Source organism: Cydia pomonella, chromosome 8 (assembly GCF_033807575.1).
Source record: "Cydia pomonella isolate Wapato2018A chromosome 8, ilCydPomo1, whole genome shotgun sequence".
Lineage (NCBI taxonomy): Eukaryota > Metazoa > Arthropoda > Insecta > Lepidoptera > Tortricidae > Cydia > Cydia pomonella.
In genome coordinates, this window is record NC_084710.1 from 5,501,129 (window position 1) to 5,517,660 (window position 16,532).

General features: G+C 34.2%; 1 protein-coding gene across 8 annotated transcripts in view; it reads right to left on the bottom strand.

The window, feature by feature from the left end:
* Positions 1–16,532, bottom strand: part of LOC133520424 (activating signal cointegrator 1 complex subunit 2 homolog) — a 49,068-nt gene that overhangs the window by 14,267 nt on the left and 18,269 nt on the right. For 5 of the 8 annotated variants that reach the window (XM_061854817.1, XM_061854823.1, XM_061854816.1 and 2 more), the window contains 2 exons: positions 8,701–8,801; positions 7,850–8,020 (listed from right to left, as the gene is read on the bottom strand). In XM_061854817.1, the coding sequence (XP_061710801.1) occupies positions 7,850–8,020; positions 8,701–8,801 (272 nt within the window). The remainder of the gene's footprint in view (positions 1–7,849; positions 8,021–8,700; positions 8,802–16,532) is intronic. The other 3 variants (XM_061854821.1, XM_061854820.1, XM_061854822.1) reach the window with 1 other exon arrangement.

Below are 16,532 nucleotides of genomic sequence, written 5' to 3' on the forward strand. Positions count from 1 at the left end.
TATAAGTAATAAGTAGGTAATTAATAACTTTGTAATGCTTGAATCTCTTAATGAAAATCCGTTAATCCAAATTGAAATGGCTTAATAATTAAACCAGATGTTGTCCATAATTATTAACTACGTTTTAATCGTGGAAATTAATGTGAGTTGGTTGCTTCAGACAAGTTTAAGCTCTGTAGAAATGCCAATCAAATGGCGACTACAATATAACCGATTTATTTAGAGCTAGCTGTGATTACCTATAAGACTGCGGATAATTGTTTTTCGATTATGCTGTATCAGTTGTAGCGCTACATTTAAATCAATAACATGAGTTTTCCGGTATATAGCGAAAAAAAAATTATAAGGACATTCTTACACAAATTGACTAAGTCCCACGCTTGTGTTGTGGGTACTCAACTACTCAGACAACGATATACTAGGTGTTTCCTGTAACACGAGCAAATAATTAAACCATATATTGTACTCCTAAAACGATACAACTTTTGATTAACAACTTTTAAAAATCATGAAATCTTTAGATTTTAACTTTTTCATACAAATTTAATATTATTTTCAATGTACGCTGACATCAGTGTGTTTGACGTTGCTTGTCACGCTTTAAACATAACAAAATTCGCAATACATTACGACTTAGAATCAACTTCAATGTGTTATAAAAATCAAAACATAAGTTATTTTTCAAAGTTGTTGAACAAATGTTGGTCAGTTTGAGGAGTAAAGTCTACAGTTTAATTTATTGCTCCTGTTATAGGAACAACCCGGTATATAATATACAAATATTTAAATACATAGAAAACATCCATGACTCAGGAAAGAATATCTGTGTTCATCACACAAATAAATGACATTATCGGGATTCGAATGTAAGAGAAAAAAAGTTTAATAAATTTTATCTCCACAAGGGTCCCTTTACTCTATTATGAAATTGTAATCAGTATGTCAAATTTGAACTCATTTGTTAATGATTTAGTGGTCGCTATGATTTTCTGATTTGCAAAAATCTCATACAAACAAAAAATACATAAGTTTGTATCAATTAGACATTTCGGCGTATTAAAAAAAACCTCAATAAAATATTAACTAATATACAATACTACACTAAACCCGAGTAAATACTCTTTTATTTGTCCCGAGTTAAACCTATGCACAACTAGAAAATGTGACATGACAGATACATAAACAGACAGACGTAGTTATTAATGAAGACATCACATGTTTATGAAACCAGAAATGTTTTGTTCCTAAATTATAAAAAAAAATTGCAACTTTACGGTACGGTAATTTGCTGTTTACCAGTTAGGTCATCTCGAGTTTAAATTTTCAAGGACCGGACTATATGCCTCATGCCTACCCATCGCGTTTGAAAAAAGACTATAGTTTGGGGATATGTAGGTTCGCAAGCGAACCCCGTAATGGTAATTCACTGTACAATTAATGTAGGTATGATAAAATAAATAAATAAATAAATAAATATAAATATTATAGGACATTATTACACAAATTGACTAAGTCCCACAGTAAGCTCAATAAGGCTTGTGTTGAGGGTACTTAGACAACGATATATATAATATATAAATATTTATAAATACTTAAATACATAGAAAACACCCATGACTCAGGAACAAATATCCATGCTCATCACACGAATAAATGCCCTTGCCAGGATTTGAACCCGGGACCATCGGCTTCATAGGCAGGGTCACTACCCACTAGGCCAGACCGGTCGTCGAATATATCGGTCGTGGTATGATGAATGAACTAAGTAAGTTTACATGTGTGTAGGGTTGCCATCTCTAAAATTTGGAAACCAGGACAAGACGCGTGAAAACCCCGGATTTTAGAGTCCAGAACCCGGATATGTCAACAGGTTTTTTTAAACAGGTTGTGCGTGTGTCGCGGGCGGCCTAAGACTTTAAATTTTTATACCCGGACTACAAATGAAGCCCCCCCGGACGCTCCCCGGACGCACTCTAAACTGGGACAAATCCGGGGAAACCCGGACGGATGGCAACCCCACATGTGTGCTTAGTAGTAAATTAGTCATAATAAGTATTAACAGTTTTAATTTTGATAAATCTCGTACAATATCAGATTATCATCTCCTATTAGCAGCTTTCTCTTGATTGCTGTTCCTTGTGAAGTTCAACGGTTTCTCAAACTTTGCCGGTAACTTAGTACTTAGTTGTCCTTTGTTTTGAATTTCAGTCCAGGCATTATAAATTTGCGTTCATAGAATAGTTATCAGATTATCGAAGTAATCTTGTCGACCTCAAACTAAAATGTCAGCTTGGTAGTTTTTTTCTACAAAATTGTCGCTGTTCGAAACCATTAGCTTTTTTTGTAGACATGGTTATATAAAATAATTGATTTTCAGATATTTTCGAAAATTAAGATAATATTATTGAATTTGACACCAAGTAATTAAATAACTTTTCGGAACCATGCATCTATAACTTTCGTGTCTGTGTAATTTGACTTCTTATTAAGAGGCCAATGGGTCACATTTCTAGCAAACTCGTTCGTGCGATTTCCTGTAGAAATCGCAATTTTGTTTTTCATTATATAAAATTGCACTTGGTAAAGCTCGCTGGCCGCTTGCTACTCGTGCGGTTTTGAATTCAACCATGAGATAATATAATGCAATCTACAAAGCGCAGTTGGCAGCACACAATGAATGTCACTTGATTGAAACAAAAACCAACACTAGAATTATAATTATAACCTTACTATTTATTAATTCAGGTCTTAGTTATTTATGACGTTAATCGCACATGTGAGAATTGGTATTATCACGATAAAAAAAAGATCAAATGAATTATTGATGCACTTCACAGAGAGTATTGACGATATGTATTATTATGTTATACGATAATATTAAAAACAGGAAACTAACTCACTGTTTTATACAGGCACACGGCCGCCGTCCAGTCAGGAGACTGACTACTTGGCTCAGGAGCCAGGTGTGTACAAATATCTATCGCATATTACTCGTATATTTCGAGATGGCGCATTTTTAGGCCGCAGCCACGGTTCGTGCGATGACGGACTCGCCGAAAATTGGACACACCTCCCACGGTAACTTGCATGTTGCAACGTTAGTCATGAAGATATTTACATGTTTAGGACCGCTGAAGTGGGACTAGGTCGATTATTATACCTTGTTAGCATTTATCAATGTCGATGAGAAAAGTCTGAATCAATGGATCAACTAGAAATACCTATATAATAATAAATAAATAGATTAGAAAATGGGCTTAGATAGCTAGGGCGAATTTAGACCGTTTTACCGATAAAATTTGCCAAAAATATCTACAATATTAGCCGTTACCATCATTTTCAATTTACTTCGACGAACGTCATTACTGTCCCGAATCATCGAATTTAGTCAATTCTTACGTAATGACATTCTTATAATAATTTATTTGTAATTCAATTTATACATTTCAAATGTATTAAATATAACCACCTCCTCTGCAACGATATTTTTTTATATAACAATATATATATATATATATATATATATTTTTTTTTTTATGATCAGGAGGCAAACGAGCATACGTATCACCTGATGGTAAGTGATTACCGCCGCCCATGGACACCTGTAACACTAGTGGGGTTGTAAGTGCGTTGCCGGAAATTTAAGATAGGAGTACGCTCTTATCTTGAAGGTTTGAGGGTCGTATCGATCTGGAAATACCGCAGGCGACAGTTCATTCTACAATTTAGCTGTGCGAGGCAGGTTTCTGGAGAAACGCACAGTTGAGGGCTACCAACCATTATAATTACTATTATTTAAAACTTCATTGCACAAATACAAGTATAACGTACAATAGCCGAACTTAATGCCTTGAGGCATTCTCTACCAGTCAACCACTGGGCTAAACAGAAATTTGCTAAGGTGGGTGCCGTGGGTGCAGTGTGAAAAGAACATGTTCCAAAATTAAATACTAAGTCTAATACTAATAGGCCATCTAAGTGTCGAGGATGGAAATGAGGTCACGTAGGGCGATGGCGAAAAGAAGCGGCAGGGATTAATCTGAACCATTCCTCGGAGCATAATTTAAAATATTGTTTTAACTATTAAATTATACATAATTAATTCTTCGTCTAAAGTCTAAAGACCAAGCCAACAGGTGTGTATGTGCGCAGAACAATGCTTTCATTTTTCGCCAGTCGAGTTGGATGTTTGCCTGAAACCTGACTAATATATGTTGTCATACGATATATCCGTGCAAGTGTATTAACCCGACAAGACACTGAGCTTCGCGAAAGTAATACATCACTTTACAATGAATTAATTTGGAATGGCCAAATGCCCAAGATTGCCATTCATTTTAAATTTCAAAGTCTTGTCATATCCGTATAATTTTCGGAGTGTGCGTAAGATAACTTGGAGTCAATACTGACTCTAATAGACCCAGTGTCTCCGTTTCAAGACAACGTTGATTCCTATTGACCTACTAGCTAACTGTATTAGTCCAATTAATCGCTAAGACGCAGGTATGCATTTAAGATAAGGTTGTAAACCATGGCAAAATAGAACCTTAAAAGGATGACTCATACGGTGTAGAATCAACTGGCATACAAAGAAAGGTTAATTTATTCAGTTCGACTATGGAGCATCTTATTGTAGTCATGATTGCAATTACTTTAGCCGTTCAGGCGTGTGATGCACATAATTGTAACGGGCTACATAACATGTTGCCGCCGACCGGTATAATTTGTTGTTATCTTGTTAATGCTAATTATCTTTCCAGCAAGCGATACTCTTAGGTCGGGAATATTAACAGTTCAAAAATAAAATGTCACAAGTGACATTAAACTCTATATGAAAACCGCTATAGTTGTACGCTTGAGAAAAAGCTTTAGATATTTCAAGTAGCTCGTAATTTAAACAGGTTAATAAGGAGGGCTTAAATCGTTTCTGTTTTTTTAAATATATTAAGTTTTTAAGTGGAACTCGTGTCTGCATCATTTTACAATGATGCAGTTCATTTTGCAAAATAAATGCACAAGGTACAACCTACAACACTACCACGAAACTGATATGTTATTGAGAATATTATTATACAACAGTTTGCTTCAGTAGGTTTTTTATACATCAACATAACAATATCAAATGTTTTAGTGTAACGGTAAATACTAATTTGTCACGGAACATTTTTTTCAACAGCTTCTTAAAATAAGACATTGATTCATGAACTGTGACGCGGCACAAGAATAACACATCGGAAATAGGTGGTTACGTCAATGAAGAACACTTTATTATTTTTAAACGAACAGTTTTTTACGATTTGTTGAATGTTCACCTGGTTGCTAGGTCTTAAATCTTGGCTCTAGAATGTTAACAGCGAATCTTCATAGGTGTTTTTAAAAACCAATAGTGCTAGTGTTGTTTATTATCACTGCAGTTTAATAGATTCTGGTAATCTTCAATCTATACTCAAAGAAAGATTCATCTTAAAGTAAAAAATAGAACAAAAACAAATAACACGTAAACCTAAAGGTGTCGTTCGGATGTCAGCTGCAGCTGTATCACTGTTGCGGCGTAGTTGTTGCCGCTGTTGTATCTGTCAATTTCCTTGATAAAATGAATGACGGAATGAACGTTATAATTGCGGCAATAATGCGGCAGCGAATGTCACTCATTTTATCAAGGAATATTCCAGATACAGCAGCGGCAACAACGACGCCGCAACTGTAATGTAGTCGCAGCTGTACACGTACCTTGACAGTTTTATCAAGTTTTGACAATTAACATATATTTGCGATACAACGAGGAAATGCCGCCAGCATCCTTGGTACAATGCCTCAAGGGCCTCTTTTAGATATAAGCTAGTTATAGTATTCATCTGTATATATCCATTATGTATATTGTTATTGTCAATAAATAGATTAATTTTCGGCAATAAAAAATTGATTGACATGTTATATTAATGTATAATACACAGTTATTTAACATTAATTTATTCACTCCAGTGTCTGCAATAGGTACAACACGTTTTTTATTTTCACATCTTTAAAGCAAAACATGCACAGCGCGACACAGTCGAAGTAAAAAAACAAGCTTTACCGATAATTACTGCCTCAGGCATGTCGGTAGTCGTTATTCCCTCGTTGTCGTTCGCGAACTACCAGAAACAGCACCAGGTACAAACACATTATTTGTAAAAATACGTTGTTTGCCAAATTCATCCCACCAAACTACACGATCGTCACCAGTTCGTAGCCAAATCACAACTTGACATTTGGACAAAGGAAGGTCTCGGACACCGAATATTCGGCCGTTAAACCGTAGCAAAAATAGTATTCATTCATTAATAGAGTTCAGTGATTCATTAAGAGACACGATCACTGGCTTTCATCTTGAGTGCTATCAGCCGTAGTGATCGCAACGTATGGCTCTCGATTTGTACCTAAAGGTTATCTGCGATTAAAATCTCTATTGACCATGCTATTCATTGAGTATTTTGGTACATAATCACTTCATCGTTTTCAATTAGGTTATTATAATTATAGTGACTGAAGACTTTAGACATGGAATGACTTGTTCAAAGTCTTTTGCCATATTAAGACTTTGAGATGGTTACCTATTGCAACCTAGAAACATTGTTACGGCTTTCATTTTTCAAATGTTCATTTTTCCGAACGTCTTCTTAACCCCCAATGCAAAAAGAGGGGTATTATATGTTTGACGCCAATGTCTGTCTGTCTGTATGTCTGTGGCATCGTGGCTTTCAAACGGATGGACCGATTTCAATGCAGTTTTTTTTTACATAAAAACGAGTTTCCTTGCGGTGGTTCTTAGCTATGTTTGATAAGAATCGATCCAGTCGATTGAAGAGTATCAGTGTTTTTTCCAGAATTATGAAAGGAATTTTCCGCGTTAAATGGTTTAAAATCGTATGATTTGCGTAGAGGGTTTAAGAATTTTTTAATTTAATAGTTTTTTTGTAAGTTGTGATAGGATAGGTTGCAGTGAGATAAGAGTAGGTACTTATTTAGTATGTTTATTTATTTATTTGTTTCTCATGCTCTGAGAGTCATTGTTGTTCTAAAAAGTGTACAGAAAGTGTTACGTTTCTGTTTTAGAGCATTTTACATTCCAAGTACGATTTTTTTTACGATAAGCAATAAAAAAATTGGTTTTGAATTGTTTTGTTGTACAATTGCAATTCGGATATTTTATTCCCCATTCCATAAATAGCGATACTTTTACCTACATTGTTAATTAAAAGTACCCTTAAAAAGTACTAGTTAAGTTTATACTTTAGTCATGTTTTTTTTAATACGAGTACATATGTATTTTACTTTCCTAAAATTAAACAACCTCGACAGAAATGGGTGCCTTTCATCCCTTGGTTAACAATATTCTATTTATATACACTTAGAGGATATGCTTGATTTAATTTTAACTTGATTTAATTAGGTAAAATTTTACAGCAGTGACCCTAATTTTCATTGTTATATATTAAGTTTGTTATTTTTTTGTATTTTGTACTAGTGGTTCTTTGTTTTTATTTTGTTCTGTATACTTTTCATCAATTCCACAAAGCGTAGCTACCTGTAATACTGTGTAATTTTTGGAACAAATAAAAAAATGCTTTCAAAATGTTTGTTGAGCATATGTTCGGATGAGCAAAATAATCAATTATGTTAACTAACATGAATTCCTACCTGTTTAAATGATAAATGGGTAATGTCATTCATTTCACTGTTGTACGTCAGCTTCGTCTTGATATTTAGAAGTTTTTATAAGTATATAGGTATAATGTTTACGAAATGCGTCCATGCTGACATACGACCTGATATAAGGATGGTTTTCGATGTCCAATGAATCATATACCTTTGCATTCCTCTGGCTTCATAAAGTATGTGTGTATATGTCCGTTAGCGTTAAGCAGTCCGTCCCAACAGTGGGCAGACACCATGCGTTCCGGCGGCCAGCAGAAATCGAAGCGGCGTGTTGCGCGTACTTTGACTATCTTTATAGCTTGTTCACGGGTCGCAATAATCTCTGGTAAAGCGGGAGCGGTTAGTAAAGCGTTAAAAAGCTGGGTAAAAATTGATTAGTAGATAAATCAATAGCTAAATGTTTACTTAGTTTCGTTGAATTAATTTTTACCACTGGGTAGGTAAATATTCACCGAACGATTCGACGCTTTCTAAGGCGCAATAAAGTGCGATCGTGGATAGAAAATGCCAATCGAATAAAATAATTTATAGAAATGGTCACGCGAATTTTCGCTGCATCTGTCATCTCGGTATATTTTATTCGATCAGCGTTTGTCGATGTACGGCTGTCATCTTGGTTAGGCCCCAAGGAGTTTGATTCAAATGCGCTATAGGTATGCAACCTGCAATCTTCGTCTACCATGTTTTAACCCAAGTCTCGCAACGTCATACGCATGAAGCGCGACGTCACTTAGATATGGAGTCATGCCAGTCGTGGTAAAACGTGCTGAAAGAGGTGAGCTGGATGGTTTAATAACAAACGGTTCCATGTAATATTAGAAAGTCGATGTAAACTTGAATCGTTCGGTGGATATATATACCCATGAGGCCCGGTGACGTCATCTTTTTCAGACAAATATTAACTTTAGCTTTGTATGTGCAGATTCCAAACTATGTAATATATTTATGACACCGAACCTCACAAGTATAACCAGCTAATAAACAAACCGTTGATATCCTTACCGGGGTTCCTGCGGCCGCGCTCCTCCTCCTCTAGCATGCGCAGCACGGCGGAGTGCGCGAGGTTGCCCGGCTTGTCGGTGCTGGGGTTGTTGAAGTCAATCCTGCAACAAATATAATAATTAATTTAAACCTAACAACAAACATAACGGGACGTTAAGAAAATAGTCTTTATATTTATTAAAGAACAGTTAAAACGAAAATAATAAATTGTAAAACAAATAAATTAACCTATTATAAAATTTATGATAGGTTAATTTAGTTGTTGATTAATGATCATCATAATACCCGAAAAAGCAAACTGCTCCACAGATAGCCCCAGCGGATCGTTACAACTACGGGTGCTATCTTTTTTGCATAAAATGGATTGTCATATTTTCACGATTGGCATAACGCTATTTCACATAAATGTCATTATAATAATGATTCATTTCGCCTGAAGAGCTGTGTTCCTAATATATAATGCGTATAATATTCTTTGGCAGTAAGTATACAAAAATGACTAACGTCGGATTTTTATAACTTATAACTATATAATGTTCAATGCGTCGAACAGATGCAGATGTTACCACTAATGTTGCTTCTACTAATGTGGAAAATCCTAACAAATGACTATAACTAAAATGACAAATATAATTTTATTATTTGCTCTTTTACCGTTTGCGTAATGATTTCATGATTCTATGGAAAATGAGAAGTACTGAACCTAGACTGCTAAAATACAGTGGCTTACGAAAACAAAACACCGATGAAACTTTGTTCCATATCTCAGAATATCGTTTTAATGAATATTTCTCGATGGCCCAGATTTTGCGTTGTCGGAGCTCGAGGGTTAATTCCAGATGTCAAATGAAACATGATTCCCCTTCACAGGTTACACAATACGCTCTTTACGTGTCTTGTTATCGACAAGGAAATTCTAGGAATAAATACAATATTGTTGTGACGCAACTATTCGCTAAATGTTGATTCCCTTGTAACTATTTTTATCAGGTTCACTAAAGACAAGACAAAAGAGAAACTCATGTGGGTAATATAATAATTAATAATATAAAACCCAAGTCACTTATCCAGATTATTTGGCAATTAACTAATGACCAAAATTTTATTAGGATTTTTTAAACATAATTTATGCATTCGTGTGAGGTTTTTGTTTGTTTGGAACTATGTTTTTGTTTGCAGTAAGCAAGGGTTGGTGGGTTTAAATACAAGCTAGCGATGCAAACTACTATACAATTTTAAACGAAATATATATTTAATATATTATAGCATTACGAGTATAATCAAAACATCAACTGTCTAGTCGTACCTGTTGACAAATCTAGACGGCGAGTATATCTGCAGCTGTGGGATGCAACTGGTCCGCGCGCGACTTGTACGCGTCGCCACTCACCGTTGTGCGACATGCTACACTTACTGAACGGACTCCTGCGCACGGATCCACAAGTGGACATCTCCGGTGATCATTGGCCTAGGCTAACGTCCAGGTGCCTCGCCTACTGTGAGAGTGAAGTATATGACCGTACGACAGTGTAAATGACTAGGTAACCGATAAAATGTAATTAAGTATATGTAAGTAGCAAGTGTAATTGGTGTAATGGTTTTTGTGAATAAATAATAAATAAATAGTTAACTAGTTTGCGACCTTAGTTATAAGTAAATTATCATCGATATGAAGTGGAAATTGTATACATGACCTGATATGACGAAACGGTTACAAGGAATTAGGTTAATTACTCGTCAACAACATCAAACGAAAGCCTATTACATATCATGTGTATTATCTGATTGGCTTTATGTTTGGAACAGGTATTTCAAATGCGTCAGAGATGCCTTTAAGCCGGTAGCTTGATTTGAGTAGTATGATAAGAGTTAAGAGGAAACACAAAACCACCTTTTCATACAAACGTAGTCCTCATTTTCCTTTCTGGATATTACTTACTTACTTACTTAATGGCGCAGCGACCCAAAATGAATCTTGGCCTTTGACATGAGTAAGGTTGTCTCGATTATGTGCCATCTCCCACTAGTTATCGGCTTGGAGATCGCGCAAGTCCGCTACAACAGCATCGCCCCAGCGATACCTGGGAAGTCCAATAGGCCTCCGCCCTCCGCCCTACCGGGTGTCCCAGGGGGCCTACCGCAAAAACTGAATTTCGCAAATTGCGGGCATTTTTCTCTGTCACTTTAATTACGTCTTAGTGAGAGTAAAAGAGAAAGATCCCCGCAATTTGCGAATTGCGATTTTATTTAATTAATATAAGAGAAAGGAGCATTTAAAAATTTGTATGAAATCTGTTTTTCGCTCCTATAATTTCTACAGTAATCCAAAAATCTAAAAAAGACAAACGTAGAGGTTTCCATTAACTAAATCTTAATTCCACTAATTAACTTTGATTTTGATATCGATCGCTTCAGCATAATACATTCTAGATATTTATCTACGAAGTCACAAAACATTTTTTTTTAAAGTCAAAGTAAATATTACATGGTTATTTATATGTTAAAATTACGTAAATGCTAAACAGAATAAACGATTGGGGTGTGGGGAAAGAGGATCGTTTTTGGAACATAACATTTTTCTTTTTTTTTCTTTTACCATCGTAATGAATGTGTTTAAATAACCTCTTCCGTATGTTTTGTTCGATACAGTTTTTTCTCCGGTCAATATTTAATAAGATATTGCGGTTTTTCAGTATATCTCGGTAAATATTGATCGGAGAATAGAAGTGAAGGTAACATAACACTCTTATTTAAACACATTATATATTTACGACGATATAGAGAAAAAAAAATTTTCATCAATAATTTTCTATCCTAAAACCGACCCTCTACTCCAAACCCCAACAACCGTTTAGTTTGCTGGTAAACTTTATTAACTTATTTTTTACATATAAATATACATGTAATATTTATTTGGCAGTCGCTTTCGTAAAAACTAGTGCCTACGCCAAATCTTGGGATAAGTTGTCAAGCGGGCCCCAGGCTCCCATGAGCCGTGGCAAAATGCCGGGACAACGCGAGGAAGAAGGAAGGTAATATTTAGTTTCACTTTGAAAACAAAATGTTTTGCGACTCCATAGATACTAGAAGTAGTAGAACCACGGTACCTATGCTACCAAAAATCCTAAGCCTAATGATGATTCATACTAGCTGGCACGATATATTAAACTGTCAATATTTTCTATAGACAATCGGCGCCAACTCTAGTGATCAATCTGTAGGTACTACTCGAATACATTTGCATGTCTCATACACGCGCCGAGAAACATCGTATAATTTAGAAGAGATGAATCATACCATATTATATCTTATATCGTTTTAATTAGCAATTGTCATTGAGCTAATATTAAATACGCGATTGTCCGATTATACACGCTTATTTCGACAATATGCCGATATGTTTGAATATAATTTATTTCAATGGAAAACGTCATACTTCGCACTGTTTCACCTAGTGGATTACCTGATATAAAAAGATGATTCATTTGTTTTTATTAGGTAGTTTAGTTTTTATGTAACTTGTTAGTTTAACAATATCCATTTTCACAATAATTAACAATTCTCAAACACGAAAAACTATGCCATGCAAGACCTAAATGGTCTTTTATTTTTTGATTAATATACACAACAGTTACACAAAACAAGTTAAACAAAAACACAGATAACAATTGCTTTAAAGTATTTTATTTATTTACACTAAGTATACGATTTTCTTGTAAGCAGATTGGTTTTCATCGATTTTTGTCAAGTTTTGAGTCGTTACTCCTACATTGGCACTATAGATAGAATTATAAGACAAACGGCTATCGGTTCTTCAATCTTTTATCTCGATTCTGGTCTACCGGATTTTGAAAGAAATAAACACTATTTTTTTTATATTTTTTTGTAAACATTGTCTAAAAAGCACTATATTCGTAACTCGATTGCTGTTAAGGATTTTATATGTACGAAATCTACATATTTAGGTTCGTCTTTGACGTCTCTAAAAACTGGTCTGAAATTTTAATTTTGAACTAATTAACACAAAAATTATGGTCAGAAAACCCGTTTTTTGGCCTAAAATTGTTCAACTTTCATGCCAAATATCTCGAAGACAGTGAACTTTGAAGTAAATATGGGATACTACATTGCTTTAAGCCGTTGCTGTTAATATGATAAGCAACAAAAAACATAGGAAAAGTAAGGGATTCAGTTCGAAGGTCATTGGCGTTAGGGAGCCCCTATAATAATTTGGTTTCCAACAATTTATCAATAAAACTGTTTTCTATTCTTGCGATCACTTTCACAAAGTGTTAGATGTTTTTATAAATAACAATAAGACAGTTACAACGTTTGTCTATGGTCTATAGCTACTTCGCGGTGGGAACGCAACGCAAAAACCTAACGTGAAACAAAGCAGAGGTTTCCCTATTCTGACTAGATGTCGTTTTTTTATCGTTCGTTTTTCCATGAAGATTGAGTTAGCACCTCTTGTTATTTTCAATTGACACTGTTTAGACTTTGAAATGAATACGAAAGTATCGTCAATGTGATCAAAAGTGTAGGTATTCGCAAAATAAAGTTAAAATTACCAACTCATTTTAGACAATATCCAAGTTTCTCATTTTATCCAATAAAATTACACGACTTGTATATTAACACTTTTTTGTTCATAAACTCAGACTTAATTTGAAAAAGTTTAGAAGATAAAAGACTATTAAAACTTCGCAACGCTTTCATGTTGCAGTTGTTTGCAGTTATTGTATTAAGAAAGTGCACTAATTAATTAAATTTTAATTTAGCCAGAAGATTTTTCAAATTATTTATTTATACTTTCGTACTAAACATTCCTTATCCTCAATTCCGCGTTGCAATGCTTTGATTGCTGTTGTTACATAAAAATAAATTTATAATTTGCACAAAATGCTGGTAATTTGTTGGGATACCTTTTACGCTACAGTGAATTTTATCAAGACCATCATATACGGCATTTCGAACGAAAAAGAAAGAAGGGAAGTCATAAAGCGCATCCATGGAACTAGAATTAATATGAACATCGTGTCATATCCGAATGTGAAGGGGAAGACTCAAAAATAAATACATGAAATTTTTTTTACCAATAACATTATATAGATTTAATCCATTACATATTAGCGAAGTAAGTATTAGTTACTAGATACAGAAGGCACCTATATTATACCATTTCCCATACTCCAATGGGGGAAGTAAGTTCCGCAGTGATAAACCACGCGTGTGAATCTGCCAGTTACGTCTGCAGGAAACAGTTTTTGCTTCTTCACCTAATTGAAATGTAGGCGCGATGAAGCATACACATAACTATCAACTGATGAGAACTACCGTCTCGCAATTTATTATTAACCTTAATTATCAGTTAATTTAATATTTATATTGCGAATAGATTTTTAAAGCTCAAAAGAAAATCTTAGCGTGATAAAATGCGTTCAGTGTAGATCTATTTCACTTAATGATGACAGTTTATTAGGTAATTGATATTTAGGATTGTTACATTTAATCTTATTTTATTCATAGACATAGTTTATAAGTACTTTGTCTATTATAATATAAACATATTATATTGATTTATTGTGATTATAACAAGATATTTAAAAATATAGTCAACAGAAGACTTTACTACCTAGGTGTTTGTAGCTTAGAAGTATTGTACGATATATATTATAAAAAATAAATAAATAACACACCACAGATAAGCTTAGATCATGAATAATAATAAATGATATGTGCATTACTTACTCTTGACCCATTCCTACTTGTTATAAATGAATTCATAACTAACCGAGTGCTTTTATCTTTTTACTTATGTGACATTTTATCATTCTTGTTACCATAAACCCAGCCTTTGCTGATAACAATAGAATGAATATTCTAACATTACCCTTTCCGAGATTTAAAGCCTATAGGGCCTAATGTCCGAATTTATATCAGTCAAGGGATCACATAGTTGCTGGACATTCTCATTTATAACTTTGATCAAATCAGTTATTATCAAGTCTAGATTCAAAAATAAGTCAGCGTTGAGATCTGATCGTCAACTAAATAATACATAAAATACTAAAACCTTGGACGTCAATATCGATTCAATAAAAGGATACAAGGTTTCCAAGAGTAGCTGTAACACGGACTATTTAGTGTTCGATGTATTAGTGAGTGAACTGATAATTTATGGTATTATGAAAACCGACCGAACAGGAATCGTAAAAGGGTAAAATTATTAATTTGCGTTCAGACACATTATAGTTTACGTCATGAGACGGCCTATTAAAGTTAATGTCCCAAGGCATGCAATAGTAAATCTAGGTAACTAGAATGTCATAATAATAACATATCGTTACTGTCTGTAAAATCTTTATCTTTAAAATATATACTCTTCTATTCTAATTTAGACATTAACATATACCCGTGGATAATAATTGCCTACATATAATTGCTTATATAATGTTTCAAGATATTAATAATCCAATTTCTGACACTGGAAAAATAGGTGTGTATAGTAAATTTATGTCTACGTCTTAACTCCATCGAACCATGCCTTTGTACTCGTACAGGATGGACTTACCTATAGAGTTAAAAGTTTGTTAGCAAACAATTTAAGGGGTATGTATTTTTTATACTTGATATTGCTCCTTTTATTCAGGTTCAAAATTGTATAATATTTTAATAAATTATTACTTATTCAGTAGCCCCAAGACTTGTCGCCATTATAATTTATTGCAAAACTGAAAGAACTACTAAGCATTGGAAGCATTGGCGGTCAACTATGGATATCTTAAGCTTTGATGGTAAGGTTATCCTTTTAATTATTTATTCTTTTTACAGTACCCAGTACAAGGAAGTTCACATCTCACATAGAAATGACATATTGTACCTAAGCGACATTTGGTTATCCTTACAGTACCTCCACAACCGTTTGTGCCTTATCTCACTTATGCAATCAGCTGCCATATAAAGAAATCGAGTTTACGCTCACCTTACGTACACCTTTAAGGCAATGATCGGGTGTCAATGCCAGAATACAAGTAATATCTGTTTACACAAACTTGCCTTATATTTGCTGAGATGATAAAATAGGACATTAATTGGAAAAGAAACACGATGTATTATTACGAGAGAGATATCTGATCTTGTTGAGTTTGGGTCGTAGTGCAGCGTAATTAATAGAAACTTTATATGTAATAATAAATGAAATTGTATTTAGAGTACGTGTACGTATTAAATAAGAATAAAAATTTAATTCAAATTTGATGATTTCGAATGCTACAGATATTTAAAATAACTTCTTAACGGTCATCGCAATAAAAAAATCCAGTACCTACATAAAGCCATCCATAAAGTACTTAGAATCGTTAAAGTGGTTTTTTTTCTACATTTACTTCATAAATTACCTTTTACTTTATGGGTTACCTTCACATATGTTTTATTCATTAGTCATATTTGATGACTAATGAACGACGGCATTTTTGTATGACGATACCAAAGCAATATATAGGTTTTTTATACCACGTCGGTGGCAAGCGAGCATACGGCTCGCTAAGGTAAGCAGTCACCGTAGGTTATGGACGCCTGCAACACCAGAGATGTTACACGTACCTCGCCGAACCTTTAAAAAACCTGTAAACTCTTTTGTAGGTAGGTACAATGTCATAAAATGCAGGAGAGCCAATCGTCTCGTTTGCTTATGAAACTTTAATCGGAAAAATATGACACGACAAACTGGTAACTATAGTATGAGTGTATAAAAATAAATCCTAGAGACCAAAAATGTTCCTACTAGTTAAATTGAAACTAGCAGTACCATAAAGATAAGTTTTATTTTT